Source organism: Chanos chanos, chromosome 4 (assembly GCF_902362185.1).
Source record: "Chanos chanos chromosome 4, fChaCha1.1, whole genome shotgun sequence".
Lineage (NCBI taxonomy): Eukaryota > Metazoa > Chordata > Actinopteri > Gonorynchiformes > Chanidae > Chanos > Chanos chanos.
In genome coordinates this window covers 22,172,801-22,188,770 of record NC_044498.1, presented here as the reverse complement: position 1 = coordinate 22,188,770, position 15,970 = coordinate 22,172,801, and the positions used below count along the sequence as shown (strand labels likewise).

The 15,970-nt window shown below is 41.4% G+C and overlaps 1 protein-coding gene across 1 annotated transcript; it reads right to left on the bottom strand.

Annotated features, from left to right (window-relative positions):
• Positions 1-6,315: 6,315 nt before the first annotated feature.
• On the bottom strand, positions 6,316-15,395 carry dll4 (delta-like 4 (Drosophila)). The gene is made up of 11 exons (XM_030772464.1): positions 14,967-15,395; positions 14,566-14,826; positions 14,150-14,207; positions 13,268-13,531; positions 11,771-11,831; positions 11,135-11,265; positions 10,604-10,773; positions 9,486-9,708; positions 8,233-8,968; positions 7,447-7,555; positions 6,316-6,830 (listed from the first exon to the last, which is right to left on the bottom strand). The coding sequence occupies exons 1-11, from the start codon at positions 15,018-15,020 to the stop codon at positions 6,825-6,827; spliced, it is 2,073 nt and encodes a 690-aa protein (XP_030628324.1). The 5' UTR covers positions 15,021-15,395; the 3' UTR covers positions 6,316-6,824.
• Positions 15,396-15,970: the final 575 nt, after the last annotated feature.

Here is a 15,970-nt window from a genome sequence, read left to right as displayed (position 1 = left end):
AAGTTTTTCAATTTTTTTCTCTCCCAAAAGCCTGTGCAGCTTTTCAACCTTTGAAATGCTGTTAGATGATAGAATGTCTGAAGATGTGATGTATGATGACATCAGCTTTTTATTGTTATTAATCTTGTGAAAAATGTTTTCACTTTACTTTTGATTTTGGGTTTGCAGGGTTTAGCAAAGTTTGTAAACTCACTTAGGTCCTTGTGCCTGTCTAGTCTCCATATTTATTTTCTGGTTGTGGGTTGCTGTCCCTTTGAGGATGTTTAGACACCAATCAGTTTAATGAACTGTCCACTTTTGATTTTGTTTTCCTGTTTTATTTATTTATTTATTTATTTTTAGCAAGGCAGATCAGTGGGTATTGCTAAATTTTGTATGGATGGGAGGAAGCACTCTCCAGTGCCTAATATCACAGTGGAGGTTACCTGGAGGTCAGTTCTTGTCCTCCATTTTGACCCCCCAGGGTCATAAAGAGCATGTTACTGCCGACGTCCCCAAGAGTTCCATTCTGCATGTTCTGGAGTCCTCAAAAATGCCCTCTCCAAGGCCATAATGCACTCCCCTAATACTATCAAACTAAGCTTGGTAAGGAGGCAATACCCAGGAATTCTTTAAATATCACGATGGTTTAAGTAGTTTGAAATAGTCATGATGGACATCAAGAAGGATACAAGTTGTTGTTCCAAGCATGATCATGCAAAGGATAAACAAATTAACAATAATAAACAAATTATTTTTAAAACCTTCTAAACTTGAACTCTTTGACACTTCAACTTGTATAATTTTTTTGTAAAAGACATTTCAGATCAGTTTTGATAAGTGCATTATATAATATTATAATATTTGTAATATTTTGGTGCAATGCAATAATATTGGTACAGTGTACAACAGGAGCTTTTGATATACCACTTCTTTTTTTCTATCTATTTATTTTTTAATTACATTTTTTATTATATCTGTTATCTTGTTTATTGTGCGTGTGTGCATGTGTGGAATGTTAAATGTGCCGTCTAAGGGGCTGCACAGTAAATTTTGTTGTACAACAATGTGCAATGACAATAAAGGCATTCTATTCTATTCTATGTGGCACTTACATACTGTCTTTATGATATACATTTCTCTGCCATTATTAAAACAAATACCTGGGCAGTGAGTAATGTTTCTACCGTGTAGTCACTATGCACTGTTTCTAGGTATATCTGAGGTATATATGAAGCTGGTTAAGTACAGTGCCTTGGGTCCAGCTCTGGGCCACTGCCTTGGAGGGGGCACAGTAAGAGCATGTCCTTGGTTGTAGGAGGAAACTGGAGAACCCAAGGGAAATGTAAACATGGGGAGAAAATGCAGACTCTGCAGAGAGGAGCTATAACTGGCAGTCAAATCCAGACCATCATTCATATTAGGCAACAGTACTGCCTTGAGCTGTTTATTCTCAAACAGTGATGTTAGAATCCCACTCTAATAGCAGCAGAGTGCTTCAGACCACTGTGAACAAACAGGTTTGATAGCACAGCTTAGGACACAGAGTTTTGTTAATTCCACCTGTTTCAGTCTTCACCAGTTACAGAGAGGGAGAAATACCAATTAAAATAACAAACTGCTGCACAGATATGTCCAAATAATTAATCTATTAAAAACACAAAACTAAAACATTCCATTTTTTCCCCATACTGTCAAACTGAGGAACCCCACAGGGCATTGTTGAAGGGTGTGGCCTGATGTGGGGCAATGCTGCAGTTTCATCTGTGTTTATCATTTGTCTTAATTAATTTCTGTACGGTCCATTAATGCAAAGACCAAGGCAATTTTTGTGTTTTTTTTTAACTTACTTTTATATTTGTTGTTCTGTTCTGGACAAGAAAGTTAAACTGAAATCTTATGAATATGATTTCTGATTTATTTTTGTGTGTTGTTCATGGATGTTATGCAGGCTCAGATACTCAGCTATATCCCTGCTCTAGCCAAGTAAGTCTAAGTCTAAGTGTAGGCTCTCCTTGAATTAAAATTGGATTAGCTATAAATAGAGGCATTAGCTGGCATCATAAGCTATAGGCACATCTAAGCTCCTTAAAAGTTTGCATGATGCACAAGCGGCTCTCTCTCTCTCTCTCCCCCTCCCTCCCTCCCTCTCTCTCTCTCTCTCTCTCTCTCTTTCTGTCTGGAAGATCCTGCGATGAAGACCATTCAAGGAGTTATTGCATACAGTGTCCTGTTTACATCCTTCGTTAGAGAAACCTTAGGAGTGGAGGTCCTTCACTGACCTTTTGGTCTTGGTAAACATAACTTAGACAGGGAAAATGGGTCACATTCACTGTACATATGTCTGAGACAGAGACTGTGAGTTTTTCACTCTTCTTTCAAATCCCCTTATCCCTCCACATAAAATTCATCCAACACCTACCGTTGATGAAATATGTTTAAAGGTGATATATTAAATTCATTTTCACGTAATGTTAGGTGTTTCAACAAGCAATGCCAAATCAGCTCATAAGGTCATTCACAACCTGTCTGGTTAGGCAGATATATATATATATTAACATTCATTTTTAGTGGCCCATACACTTGAAGTAGTAGAGCAGTTGACCTAGTTTTGTTTAAAAAACAAAAAACACCCCTGTCAAAAATCAAAGAAACTCCAGTATGTGCCTTGTGAGGGAATGTGCCTGTCATTCAGAACAGTGGAGGGGGGTGTGGGTACACTATCCCTGAAGTAAATAAAACCACAATAACTCAGCAGAGACACATTCCTGTGTTCAAACACATGAGAACTTAATGCTCTGAATTTCTCAATGCTCTGAGAAAGTTTCCACTTTACAGGAATAATGTCACTGGTGAGATATGATTGGTGAAACTCAGTTGACACACTATTAAAATGACTCTTGAATTTTTGGGTTTTTCCCCTTTATATTATTTTTCTCCTGGAGCCTATTCCTGATGTTTTCTGTGTCTGTCCACTGAGGGTAGAGACTGTTCATGAGAGAGATTTTGGAAGGCGAGTTTGTTATAGCTTTGGCTCAGAAATAAAAAAGGTTCAGTCACAAAGCAGTTGTGGTTTTGGTTTTTAGGTCTTGATTTCATGCAGTTGTTCTAAACAGTTGATATGCGATTAAATCCAAAAAGTGGCATTTTTCAAAAGTAGCCATTGTTACAAAGTTAATAGAATGAAAACTGTCAAGAGGTTACTGAACATACATAAGAATATAGTTAGGAATGTAGATATGGAAGAAAGTATTTAAATTATAATTTTTAAATCAAAAGCAGGGTGTGTCTTCAGCACTTGCAACATGAAATTGAACATCTCACTGACCCCTAGTGTTGAGGATGAGAATTACAAGAGCAAGTGTAGACAGCCCTCCTCCTGAGAGAATCAATGTATGCAGGCTTTTACTGTAAGTCCCATTCTCATATTCCTTTTCACTGTCATAAAAGCCCTGAAGAGCCTGAGTGGTAAAATCAGGTGTGCTGGCTGTGTTAGGGCCAGAACCAAATCCTGCAGGATTACAATCTCTAAGAGTTTCCCTTTTCCTTTTCACAGATGGCTCTATTGCTTTTACAATGTAAACAATCAGTGCTTTCATATAATACTGCCTAGTTAATGATTTCTTTGATGACTGACAATATCGCTGAAAAGTCCATTGATTTAAGAATTGGGTTTGTGATTACTTTTTTTTTATGGGGACTTTTGAACCGTTTTGTTAAAGTAGACCCCATGTTCAGTCCACTGAAGGAGACAGTCAGGTGTCAAGATTTGATTGCATGTCATTGTGCTCAAATTCAGTTCCGCATTCCTGAGCAATGGCCCAAGTATTTGAGATGGAATAAATCTTGTTGATTTAGACAGTTCACCACTTCTCCAGCCTCCCCCCCCCCCCCCCACCTTGTTTGTTATGAGGCTCGTTTCCTGATAGCATACACATCCACAAAATGAAGATTGATTAAAAAAAAAAAAAGATGCGTGAGAAAGCCAGTTGGCCAGTGCCGGCATGTTCTGCATTTTTTAATCAGACAGGAAACAGGAAATGATGTCACTAGGTCACAAACAGGATGCTCTGATTATAACACAATGAGAATGCTTGCCCATGCGCTGGAGAATCAGGGGGAATCGGGCTTGAGTGGGAGCAAAAAGAGGAGGCGGGACACAGACAAACACAAAAACACACACATACACACACACACACACACACACACACACACACACACACAGATATATTTGGGCAGAGTCTCAGAACAGGTTGCAGGCTCGAAGCTTTTACCGGGTCACCGATTACTTTAATATCAAGGGGTATATTTTTGACCTGGTGGGGACAGAGGCTCTCTCTCCGTACCCATGTAAAGTGTGTAGCTCCCAGAGCATCCTTTTGATGCACACACACGTGAAGTTTAATGAGCTACATGAGGTGTGGGTGTGTACCTCTGAACGCCTAAGCTTTCAGGAGGCTGTTGAATGCTGTAGATTGTCCAAAGTCACACAGCAACAGACTGACCGACTCCGTCTTTCACTGCCTTCATCCAACAGTTCGTTTCCACTGTAACCCAGACGGGCCAAGACTGGCCAGCTTAGCAAATCACACTGACACAAACGCAGATGGAAAGAACTGATGGATTCCCATGGACCTGTGAGCTCTTGACAAAAAGCCCAAGCATCTAGGGCCAGTCCAAATCGCCCACATCATTTCTCTTAGGTAGTTGCTCAAAAATCACTCATTTGTCTCCTGAAATCTCATTAAGTTTCAGTCAAGATCTCAGCACAGCCTGAGAATGAGACGTAAATTCCCCATTACCCCCTGTACAGCTGAACAGAGGACCTCCTGACCTTTTGTCCATTAAGTGGGGACCTAGGTGACCTTGAATCACTGTCCCTGAAAAGTTGACTATAAATAAATTTGGCGGGCACAACAGATTGCTTTGACAGGTTAATAAAATCTTTTTTTTTTTTTTGAAGAACCAACAGCTTTCTGCTTGTTTGGAAAGCAGCAATGTCATTGCCTTTGCCTCCGTAGTCCATCTGTGCTTAAAAGTGCCACGTGTATGTGTGTGTCTCTGTCTCTCTGCCACTGTCTTTTGTTCAGTGTTTAGGAGGGGAGGAGAAAAAGAGGAGGCAGGGGGTAGGGGGTGAGAGAAAGATTGAGACTCCTTTAACCCTGAAGGGAAGCCAGAGCTACTGGCGCCAGAATGTATGTTTGTGTGTGTGCGTGTGTGTGCGTGCACGCGTGCTTTATGGGTGCTCTGCTTGGCGAGAGGGGGATGGCATATGTCGCTTGTTTTTTTTTCTCTTTTTTTGGTGTAGCAAGGTTGCACCCTGGGGAATCTGGTTAGCATTTTTTTAAAGGAGGGCCCCCCCCCCCCACAATCTTCTGTGCTCTTCGCCTGTCTTTGTTTCACAATTTCCAGCTCAAGGGGGCCTGTATCCGAGGCAACGGATTTGAATTTCAAGCCAATTTACAAGTGAGGAAGGGTAGGAGGGGGTGGTTGTGAAGATTTTTTTTTTCAGAAAGATTGAGAGGAAATATTTTTTTTGTGCAGAGACAAGACAACAAGATGATTAACTATATGATTCCTCTCTCCACTTTGCCTCTTAGGCAGAAATGAGACTATTTTGACTCTAAATGAAATTCATCACTCATCTGTGCATCACATGCACTGGCATCATTTGAAGATGTAACTGCGTCAGATGTGTATTCTTCCCTTCTCTTCTAACACTCCATTCAAAATGTTTTGAAGGAATTAAGTTTTTATTTTTCAGATGTTTGGTTTTTATAAATATGCATTATATACAAAATAATATTATAAAACATATAAAGAACAATGTTTCATATTTAAATTAACTCTGGAAATAATAATTTTCTTAAAAAAATTACATTACTGGTTCTGTATTCTCAAAACAAATTATAGGCAGTCAGTGGTGTGCGGTCTCTGAAATCAGTTCTTTCCGATTCATGGGTTGTGTTGCATAAAAATAAGTAAATGAAACGTCCTCTTGGATCTTGCTGGCACAACACTATGTATTGCAATTCTGTGGTTCTTTTTTTTTTCGTTCAAAATCCCTGTTGATTAAAAAAAAAAAAAGTGTTCCCCTCAACTTTTGTAGTGCAAATGATCCAAGAGGAGCCTGGGCCACAAATTGCGCATTCGAACCCATTATCTTAAGGCTATTTTGTGATTTTGGGCTGCATACAAGCTTCATCACCATGTGATTGATGGTTGAAGTTGCTTTTCAGACATTCATAGCGCTCAATGTTTTTTTTTTTTATTTTAACTTTTTTTTTTTTTCCTTTTTCAGGATTTTTGATGGGGGGGGGGGGGAGCTCCATTACACTCCTTCCCGGTCTTGCATAGCTCACAACGCTGGCTGAAGGTTTGGAAATCGCTGGCATCTTCCAACGATTTGTTGGCTGGCGATATGTCCGTGATTACCCCGAGTGGGCGGCTGGGCACTCCGTGAGAACGCCCCTCACTGCCAAAATATGCTGTTTTTCTTTTTTTTTTTTTTTTTTTCTCGTAGTGTGGTCGTCCGTTTTTTCCATACAGCAAAAACTCATACCACATCAGAGGGACGAAAAAAAAAAAAAAAAGTAAGACGTCCAGTGCTGTACACAAACACTTGTTACAAATGTTCAAAGTATAACTATTGCCTTTCACAGAGCAGATGCCATCTACTTTCTCCAGTTCTCAAGTTTTCTTTTTTTCTTTTTCCGGGCAGCAGCGGATGTTGAAAAATAATCTCCAGTCTCTTGTTTTTGTAAACAATCCAGAAAAAAAGGTTCTGCCTTGATTGTGTTTTTATTTTGCTTTCGTTCCTCCTAACTTGATTTATGCCCCACAGTTTATACCTGGAAAGGAAGGGAAACAGAGAGAGAGAGAGAGAGAGAGAGAGAGAGAGAGAGAGAGAGAGAGAGGAAAATATATTAGAGATATGTTTAACTGGGAACTCACTGACATGCATGCATATCCTATGACAAGAAGACAAACGTGAAATGAGGGGCTGTGTTGTATTCTCTGTCAAAGCTTGCATGCTATTACTTCTCTGTTTACTTGGCAAACATTTAGCTCAGCTCAGTAGCATTAAACACTAGGATAATAATAGCAACTGCAGAAAGCCTGGCACTCAAGAAATCAAATTAGACGAAGTGAGTGGTTTTGTTTAAGTATCACTCTGTCAACATAATCAAAACATCCATTTCATGACCATCTCTCCTTCCACGTCGTCTTTCAGCTATGAGAAAGATCTGTCGCAATGTATATTTCTCAGTCTTTTTACTTGACCTTCATTCAGAGAGATCTATATCTGTATCTACATCTATATCTATGCACAACAAGAATGTCCTCCACCATCCCCATTCCTGCTTCATATTTTGATAATATATAAGTCCTATGGTGCTTTGAAAGGCATATGTGAAGAGTGAACAGAGTTAAGCAAAGGGTTTTTTTTTGTATGTGTGTCCTTACCTCGGTTGCTATGACACATTCACTCCTCTCCTCTGCTATTACAAACACAGACTGGTACATGGAATCTCTTGGGGAACATATCGTTGATATCCTACACTCCGGCTTTTCACTGCAGACACAAATCACACTTCATGTTAAGACAAAGTAAAAGCACATGGCACTGCTATTCATTGTGCAACAATAGGGGGTGAAAGCATATGGAGAGAGGGAGAGAGGGAGAGAGAGAAAGGGGGGGGGGGGGAGAGAGAGAGAGAGAGAGAGAGAGCAGCGGGGGGAGAGAGAGAAAGAAAGAGAGGGAATGAGAAGAACAGAGGGTGAGAAAAGCAAAAGTAAAGTAAGCAAACTGTGAGAAAAATGATCCCCTCTGTTCTTGCGTTCTCATCGCTATTAGATTATAACACTCAGTTAATCCAGTTTTAAAGTATGGGCTATTGTCAGGGAAAATCTTTTTTGGAGAGGGGAACTCAAAAGGATTTGTAAGACATTTGCAGTTATTACAGATTTTCATGGAGAGATGACATAAACCTTGGCTGTGAATGCATGTGTGACTCACAACACATCTACAAGAATGTGTGTGTGTGTGTGCGTGTGTGAGTGTGAGTGTGTCACACTGTTTTGATACAAAAATTTATTACAATACATATATTACAATACAACAGCTACAATGAATTTGGATTGCACTTGAAAGATCAAAGAGAAATAGTCACTAAATCTGAACATAATTTATTTTATGTGATGTGCTAACACAACACAGATGTGTTTGAGTTAAAGAAACAATGGTTTTACCTGTACATTCTACTAAGCGGCATCTTCTCTTCTAAACTATTTTTGTAGTTGTGACTTTTATCCTCTTCAGACATCTGTTCTTCCTTGAACTCTTTTGAGGACTTGTAGTCCAGATGATAGTTCTTGTGAAGGTAGTTGGACTTCTCTGGCGTGCAGTCCACCTCTAGTGCTACTGTCTTATTGGTGTTCTTCAGCTGTGAAGTGGGAATGAGGTTATCCCTCTGTGTGTCTGAGAGATTGTTCATGGTTTCGCCCTGTGTCCTCTCTCTCCTGTTCTGCCCGTGAATGTGACGTAGTGCAATAACTACCATGCAGCAGAGCACCAGCAGTGCCACTAGACCGATAGCCAGAGAGATAGCTGCCCACTGGAAGCCATCCTGGGGATTACTGGTAGAGGGGACCACGGGAAGGGTGACGGCGAAATACTCACAGCGGGCTCCGGTGAAACCAGAGGGGCAGAAGCAGGCGGGAGAGCCACCGGAGACCGCAGGGGCACAGGAGCCCCCATTGAGACAGGGGCAGGTGTTGAAATTTGGGTAGATGGGTCGCTCACAGTTGCGTCCTGTGAATCCGGGCGCGCAGGAGCAGGTGTAGTCGTTAAGGCCGTCGTAGCAGGTACCGCCATTAGCGCAGATTCGCCCCGCGCAGTCGTTGATGTTAATCTCGCAGTGCTGTCCTGCGAAGCCTGTCCGACAACTGCACTTACGAATATCCCCGAGGATCACACACAACCCTCCTGCAAAGTACACGCACATATATGTTCATCAGCACTGAATGATTAAACATACTCATGCTATAACGCCTTTTACAAATGTAACAATTCACTCGCACATGAACACATTCCATACAATTACATATCAATCAAACATATCCAAAGCTTCCAAATTAATCCAATACCTTTTCTAAGCAAATGGCCAAGCAAAAAGGTAATGTCTAGATCTTTATGCTAATGTACAGCACACTGACACCCCCCTGTTTGATATTTTGACATGGTGTATCACCTATTGTAAGAAATTCACAGTTTAGTGTTGTGTTGTTTCGATCAAGGGTACGGTTGTCAGCCTCTTTCAAATATGTACAGGACAGTCTTGTGTCACATTCCTGGAAGCCCTTAGCTGTTTAAACACGTGATCTGAAGAACAATGGACCAGGGACACTGGGATAATTCCTGGAGCTGCTGTATTTGTCACTCTAACGCAGATCTGCTCAGTAAGACATCTTGTGGGGGTGGGCTAAGACAAATGGTTTCTTACCATTAGCACATGGGACGGCGGAGCACTTGTCCACTCTTCTCTCACAGTTCAGGCCGGTGTAGCCACGCGGGCACTCGCAGGAGTAGCTCCGTCCGTTATCTCTCTCGTGGCACGTGCCGTGGTGGAAGCAGGGTGAATCAGCACAGGTAAGCAGGCTGTGTTCACAATGATCACCCTCGAATCCCCTCAAGCAGGTACACGCGTAGCCTCCATTAGGCAAATCCTGCCCAGAGAAGAATGATTCTCGTTAAGCTCTGATCTGAATGACTCAGCTGTATGCTCATACAAAAAGTCTCAAAGGATTTCTGGATTTTTCATTTGTAGAAGAATTAATAGAAAAGAAAGAGTAATTATCGTGTTAAAGGCATAGGTAGTCTACAGTACCAGACAAAGAGAGCCAACAACTACCCCCCCCCCTTTGACATCCATGGCTCTCCAAAACAAATGCTCCTCCCAGTTCTGATCTCATGTTGTTTTCTAGGGCAAGAGCAAAAAGTCTGCCTGCAACGTGGTTCAGCAGGAGATGGGTTGTCTACCTGTGCTGTAGGGCAGTGTTCTCCAATTCCTTAACTATTGTCAAACACTTCTTCACTTCTTCAAAAACACTTCATATGATCAACTGATCATCAAGTATCTGAACAGCATAGTAAGGAGTGTCTGTATGGAGACACAAACTATTCAGTTTATGCTATCTGTGAACTACTAAGCTTACCCAAGAACAGGATAAGCACATCTGTCTATGACTGTGCCACAGAGTATGAATTGTACATCTACAATAACCAGAGAAGAACACTTTCGCTGAGAAGTTTTTGTGTGTAAATGCATTTTAAAGAAGAGTTATGAGAATTACCAGCAACATGTTTTCAGACTGCTGCACTAATAGTTACTGAATCAAATCAAGAGTGACAAAAAGCTCTATTAGTTTAAGAGAGGGTAGTTGCACTTGTGATGATGCGTTCAGTCCCTGTCTTTGAGGGTGGCTGTGTTTACAGATCAATTGGCCAGTAATCGGTTCATAGTAAGTGAAGTGTGAGAGTCCTCAAACTTCCCTCAATCTCTTAGTCAGTTCTGCAGAAATAAACCTTGAAACACTTGTTGGGCTGGTGCACTGGACTTACTGTGCATTGGCCTCCGTTCCTGCAGGGGCTGCTGTCGCACTCCTTGACCTCCAGTTCGCAGTTCACCCCCGTGTAGCCTGGCCGACAGGTACAGGTGTAACTGCCCTGTCCTGTGTTCATGCAGGTGGCTCCATTCACGCAGGGCTTGTGATGAGTACAGAAATTCAGGTCTATGGGGAGAGAAAAGAACAGCTACACTGTATTAACTGCATCTTTGTCAAACAGGCAAGAGCTGACTTCTTTTCATGACAAACAGTGTGAAGACTGATAGGCTTTTCCTAGAGGACATTTTCAGGTTAAGGAGTGAATCTGGGTCTAAAAAAGGCCAAATGGTCATCTTGCACACATAGGGTACATTCAGACCTACTGCTGAGACTCTCAATCCAGTCCTCACAAAAAAACCCCCACTGTTATTCCACATATCTAACCTACCTTGCTAGGAGTAACAAGTGAATTAGATGAGTGGCATTGTTCTACAAGATGAATGGTAGCAGTTGGATATACTAATCAGCAAGTCTGTGTTTGACTTACCCTGATCACAAAAGAGTCCACCCCAGCCCTCTTTGCAGTTGCATTGCCATGGCTGCTCACAGGTGCCGTGTTTGCACGCTGGATATTTCTTACACTCAGTGCAGAATGTGCCCTGCCAGCCCTCTCTGCACCTGAAACAGATATTACACATCATTGCTGTTCGGGGTTTAACATATGTCACTGACAATCAAATGCATCGTCAGTAGGCATTTCCTTATCTCTTAATCAATCAATATATGTGCACATATTTTTGTATGTGTACATGAGTAATCGCGCTACATACATAGTTAAATGTCAACCTGTGTCAGAAATTGCTTAGGACTGTTGTTTGCTTCTGTCAGCAAATTGTGATTGGCACAAATGAAATGGTTTCAGAGCAAGTGCATCTAAGATGAATGAAAACAATGTCCTTACATAGCTTGAGCCCTGTCCATGGTTAGGTACTGTGTGCTGCAGACTATACACAAATGATCTCCTAATGAAAAATGAATGCCTACTGTTGAATGCTGTGGACTGCTGTTGACATGAGGTATTGCAGACTTGCTATTCATGTCATACACACACATACACACACACACAATCAAATGCACTAATGCATGTGCACACACTCTTTTCACTCAGTTTGTGTGTACTTACACACACTCTCCTGGCTTAGAGCAGTTTCCGTTTGCTTCACTGCACCCCTCAAGACAGATGGCTAGAAAACAGAGACGAAGGGGTGACATTAGGCATTATGTCTAGGACAGTGTGGACACTGTTAAACATAAGCGTTATATTGTGAGGCTAAATTGTCACATAAAGTAATGTGAAGAATGAAAATGACTACTGGTTCTGCATACAATGAGATCAGAGCCGAAAGACTGAGACGTCAGAAATGAAATCAACACTGAACAGGTAACTGGCGGTTTGTTTTCACGGTAGCGGCTTCTTCCCAAACTACACCTGATTAGTTTCTCGAAGTATTTATAGCTCCAAAAACATTTTTCCAAAGACATTTGGACCACCAAGATAACAGCTATCCTTATAGTGGATGACTGTCCTTGACCAAACCTACCGAACCTGGTAAACTAGCCAACTGCTATGGAAGCCGGTTAATTTACTGTTGTTTGTGACGAGTTGTATGTGACATTGATTTTGAGTGGGTACCCGACCGGCACTGAGCGGATGGTTAGGCCGGAACAGATGCTCGGGCTCAATAGCAGACAGCTGCCCCTTTTGTTGTTTGTAGTCTGTGCGAACCATATTTGCAGCTGCTGCGCAGTAACTCAACAATGGGGACTACAATTTCGTGGCGCGTGGCGGATAATAATGCCGCGATTAACCCGGCGCGTGCTGGCCTCCCCCCTATGACGCTCGCATGGGATTAAATTACCAAGCACGCGCTTTGCGATACATATCAACCAAGAGCGTGTGCTTTGGTAAACAGAGTGTACTGACAGAGAAATTCTACCATAAAATGGTTTTCAGTTGAGTGAGTGACTATTAAATGACACCGAGTCCTAAACTGCATTGTTGATGCTCTGCTGACATAAATTAAAACTAGTCGATGATTCAAACGACACGTTAACCGGGAAAAAGACTAGGTTTGGAGCCAGTTCGTTCGAACTCTTTCCATTTTAACTGTACTGGTTTTCTGTGGGGTCAACACCCATATATGGTTTACGTCGACCAGTGGATATTATTTTATGACTGGACCATTTTAGGTACTCACTTAATGTCCAGCGATATTAAAGCCAAATCGAGTTTAACGGCGTTTTTACAGTGGTATTACTTTTGTACTCATTACGTGTTGATTGCTGCGTTCATCCTGCTCAGTTTCAGATTTGCCATACTGAAAATTTTTTAAATTTTCATGACTACATGTAGGCTTCAGTTCATCCAAATTAATTTCAAAAAGAAAAACAAAAGACGACACCATCATCTGTCTGGCGACAGAAGAAGCATGCTTCTGTAAGATTTCTTATAGACCAAATGATACAGTAAATCACTGAGATGAGAGTTTAAAACTTTTCGTTTGTATAAACACAAGTTTGTTTTGATGCTGGGTTTCATTTGATGGCATCAACAAGGTGTGGCTCTGAAGCAAACTCAAGTTTCTTTCAGGCCAGTGGATTGTGATCTCTAGTTGCTTACGTTCTTCGCAGTACTCTCCCTTCCAGCCCGGGAGACAGGATAACTGCCCATCTGGGTTGCAGGTGTAGTGGCCAAAACGGTCGTCCCTGGGTGTGCATATTTTGGAACAACTGTCGCCGTAGTAATTTTCATTGCAGATGAACCGGTAAGAATACCTTAACTCCGTCTGCTCCCAAGTCTGAACATCCTGAGACCATTCGTCCCCAACCTCCAACTTTCTTTGGATTGCAAAAAAGCTAATCATAAAATCAGGGTTGCTTGTGTCTGTGGAGAGAGAAAAGACAAAAAAAATTTACGGCTCTTGCCTGTATACTTTAAGTGTTATGCATGTAAGATTAAAGAATGTCAGTTTAAGGTGTGTGTGTTGGTTTAGCTGGATATAATGTTTTCCATGTATTAGGTGTAAACTGACCCTAACTTTACTAAAAGTGTAATTTAAAAGTTATCGACCGAAATGCAAATTAAGAGCTACTCTCATCCTTTCAGACAAACACAATATTCCCAGGCCGTTATCCATATTCCAAAGGGCGGGACACCGAAAGGTGTAAAATACAGGAAAATGCACTCCAATGGTTTGGCAAGCTTTGCGTATTCTCACTAAAGCCCTGCGCGCTTTCCCACGCCAAAAATAAACTAAAGGAAATTCAATTGTGTTCGTGTCTGAGGTCTTCTGAAGTAAACAGAAACTACAAAACTGACAAGGTAATATTAACGTAAGGTGAATATGTATAAATGATATATGAAAAAAGGGGGACAATGCTCGTGAAACATAGTTCGTCAAAATATCGTATTTAAAGGAGATGCTCGTTCAAGACTCAAAATTTCTTTAGAGGAATTCTACTTGGAGCTCTCCCTCTAGTGGTGTAGGCTTGATGCACTTACCTACAGGTGGATCCGCGGAGGGTGAATACCATGCCTCAATAATTAAAGAAAATGACCCCTGAGAACCAAAACAGATATCAGCAGTCGCTATAGTAGTCATTGCACGATAGTAGTAATTACTATTAAAACTTAAAACTTAGAGTTTTTTCCTCAGTTGTTTGAATATGCTGTATACTGTACATGCACATTCGTGTCAGATCTAATAACTTCAGCGATGGGAAAACATTTGTTCAGTTTGTGTGTTAATGAAGTATGACTCAATTAATTATGTGTTGGTAACAGCATACTGTAGCACTCTCATCGCTGCACTTGTAATCTAATACTACTATTGTTACATAATAGTTTATCAATGCCAATCGTTCACAAAAACAAACAAGCAAGCAGACAAACAAACAAACCAAAATATTTTGTCTTACCGGCCATCCAAAGTTGAAAGGTAGTCGAATTGGTCCACTGAAAGCGCCACTTTCCCTTGCACTGAATGAATTTTTCCCCAGCACCGGCGTAATGGCACTTCCAAAGATACATTCACCTGGAGACACAACTACCTGGTAGTTTTTAAGGCACACTCGGAAGAAGGTCCTGCAGTCAGGTTTGCATGTCTTGCCATTCGCTAGCAAACCTCTGCTGTTTTTGAATTCTTGAAGATCGAGTTCAAAAACACCGGATCCAAATATCTACAGAAAAAAAATGCATGTATTACAATTTTGCATAAATGTAGTATAAAAGTGCTCTCGGCATGGAATAATCATGCTTTTCTAAAGATGGAGAATGAGTGGCTATGTGGAATCCTCATTTACCAGTTATAGCTGTTTACCTGCGGTAAAACTGTCGTGCTAAATGCGATGGTAAAGGTGAACCAAGCTGCCATGCTTTTCGCTTCTCCTGGGCAGCCTTGTCACCACCGATACTATCCCCAGAAAGCCCTTATTCCAAGTTCACAGGTGTAACGACAAAAAGACCAAAATGACCACAAAATGTATATCCTTTTGCACGTCCTTTTGCTAAAGCTCCTCTTGTCGACACTCCGAAGCGCTGAGGACACGTTGAGAATTTCCAGGTTATCCAAAAGGTGAAGGTTAAGCGGAAGATCAATATCCAGTCTGATCCCTCCAGTCCGTTTCAGTGTCTCCGCCTAGCATGATCAGTACTCCACAATGATCACATCGGTATGTGTTGTGCCACTTGCTAAGCTCTTGTTTTGGTACTTAACTTTGTACGTCGGGATTGCCCCACGACACTACCAGTCTCTCGTCTTGTAACTCGTGAATGAAGACTTGTTTCTCGCCTCCCCCAGTTTTTATACTGGCTTTGTGTGCGCGCTGCTCATTATATAAACTGTCCATCAGTAAACACCGCCCACTTCATATATTCAGCCCCCCATCACCCTCCCTTACAACAATGATATCCAGATTTAATACCCACTGCTATGCCGACCACCGAGGTGAGCGCGCTATTATTAACAAACCCGGCATCTGTTGACACATTTATAGAGGGATACTTTATTATAAATATTATCTCTCCGCTGTTTTGATAAGTAAATAAAGCCAAAGGGAGATACAATTAGATGCCCGTAACTACCCTCTTACCCCTCGGTTCCAGACAATTGCTCGGGTAATTATATTACATCATGAACAGCATGCACGGTCATCGGGGGTCGAATATCTACCCTTTCGTTTCGTGTTAATGCGTGCTCTTTCTATCAATTTGAAGCGAGAGGTTATAGAAGATAACCTCTCTTTGCATTGCATGACTCAAAATACTAGAGTGGAATCGGAGCGTGCCTCTTTATTATTGAGTCGCGTGCCCTTGTTAGAATCG

Excerpts from the sequence above, each read along its gene's own strand:
- dll4 (XM_030772464.1), bottom strand. The coding sequence starts at position 15,020 with ATGGCAGCTTGGTTCACCTTTACCATCGCATTTAGCACGACAGTTTTA. Across the intron at positions 14,208-14,565 it reads CTTTCAACTTTGGATGGCCG|GGGTCATTTTCTTTAATTAT; the intron begins GTAAGACAAAAT and ends TTTGGTTCTCAG. Across the intron at positions 7,556-8,232 it reads CCGCTTAGTAGAATGTACAG|TGAAAAGCCGGAGTGTAGGA; the intron begins GTAAAACCATTG and ends TTGTGTCTGCAG.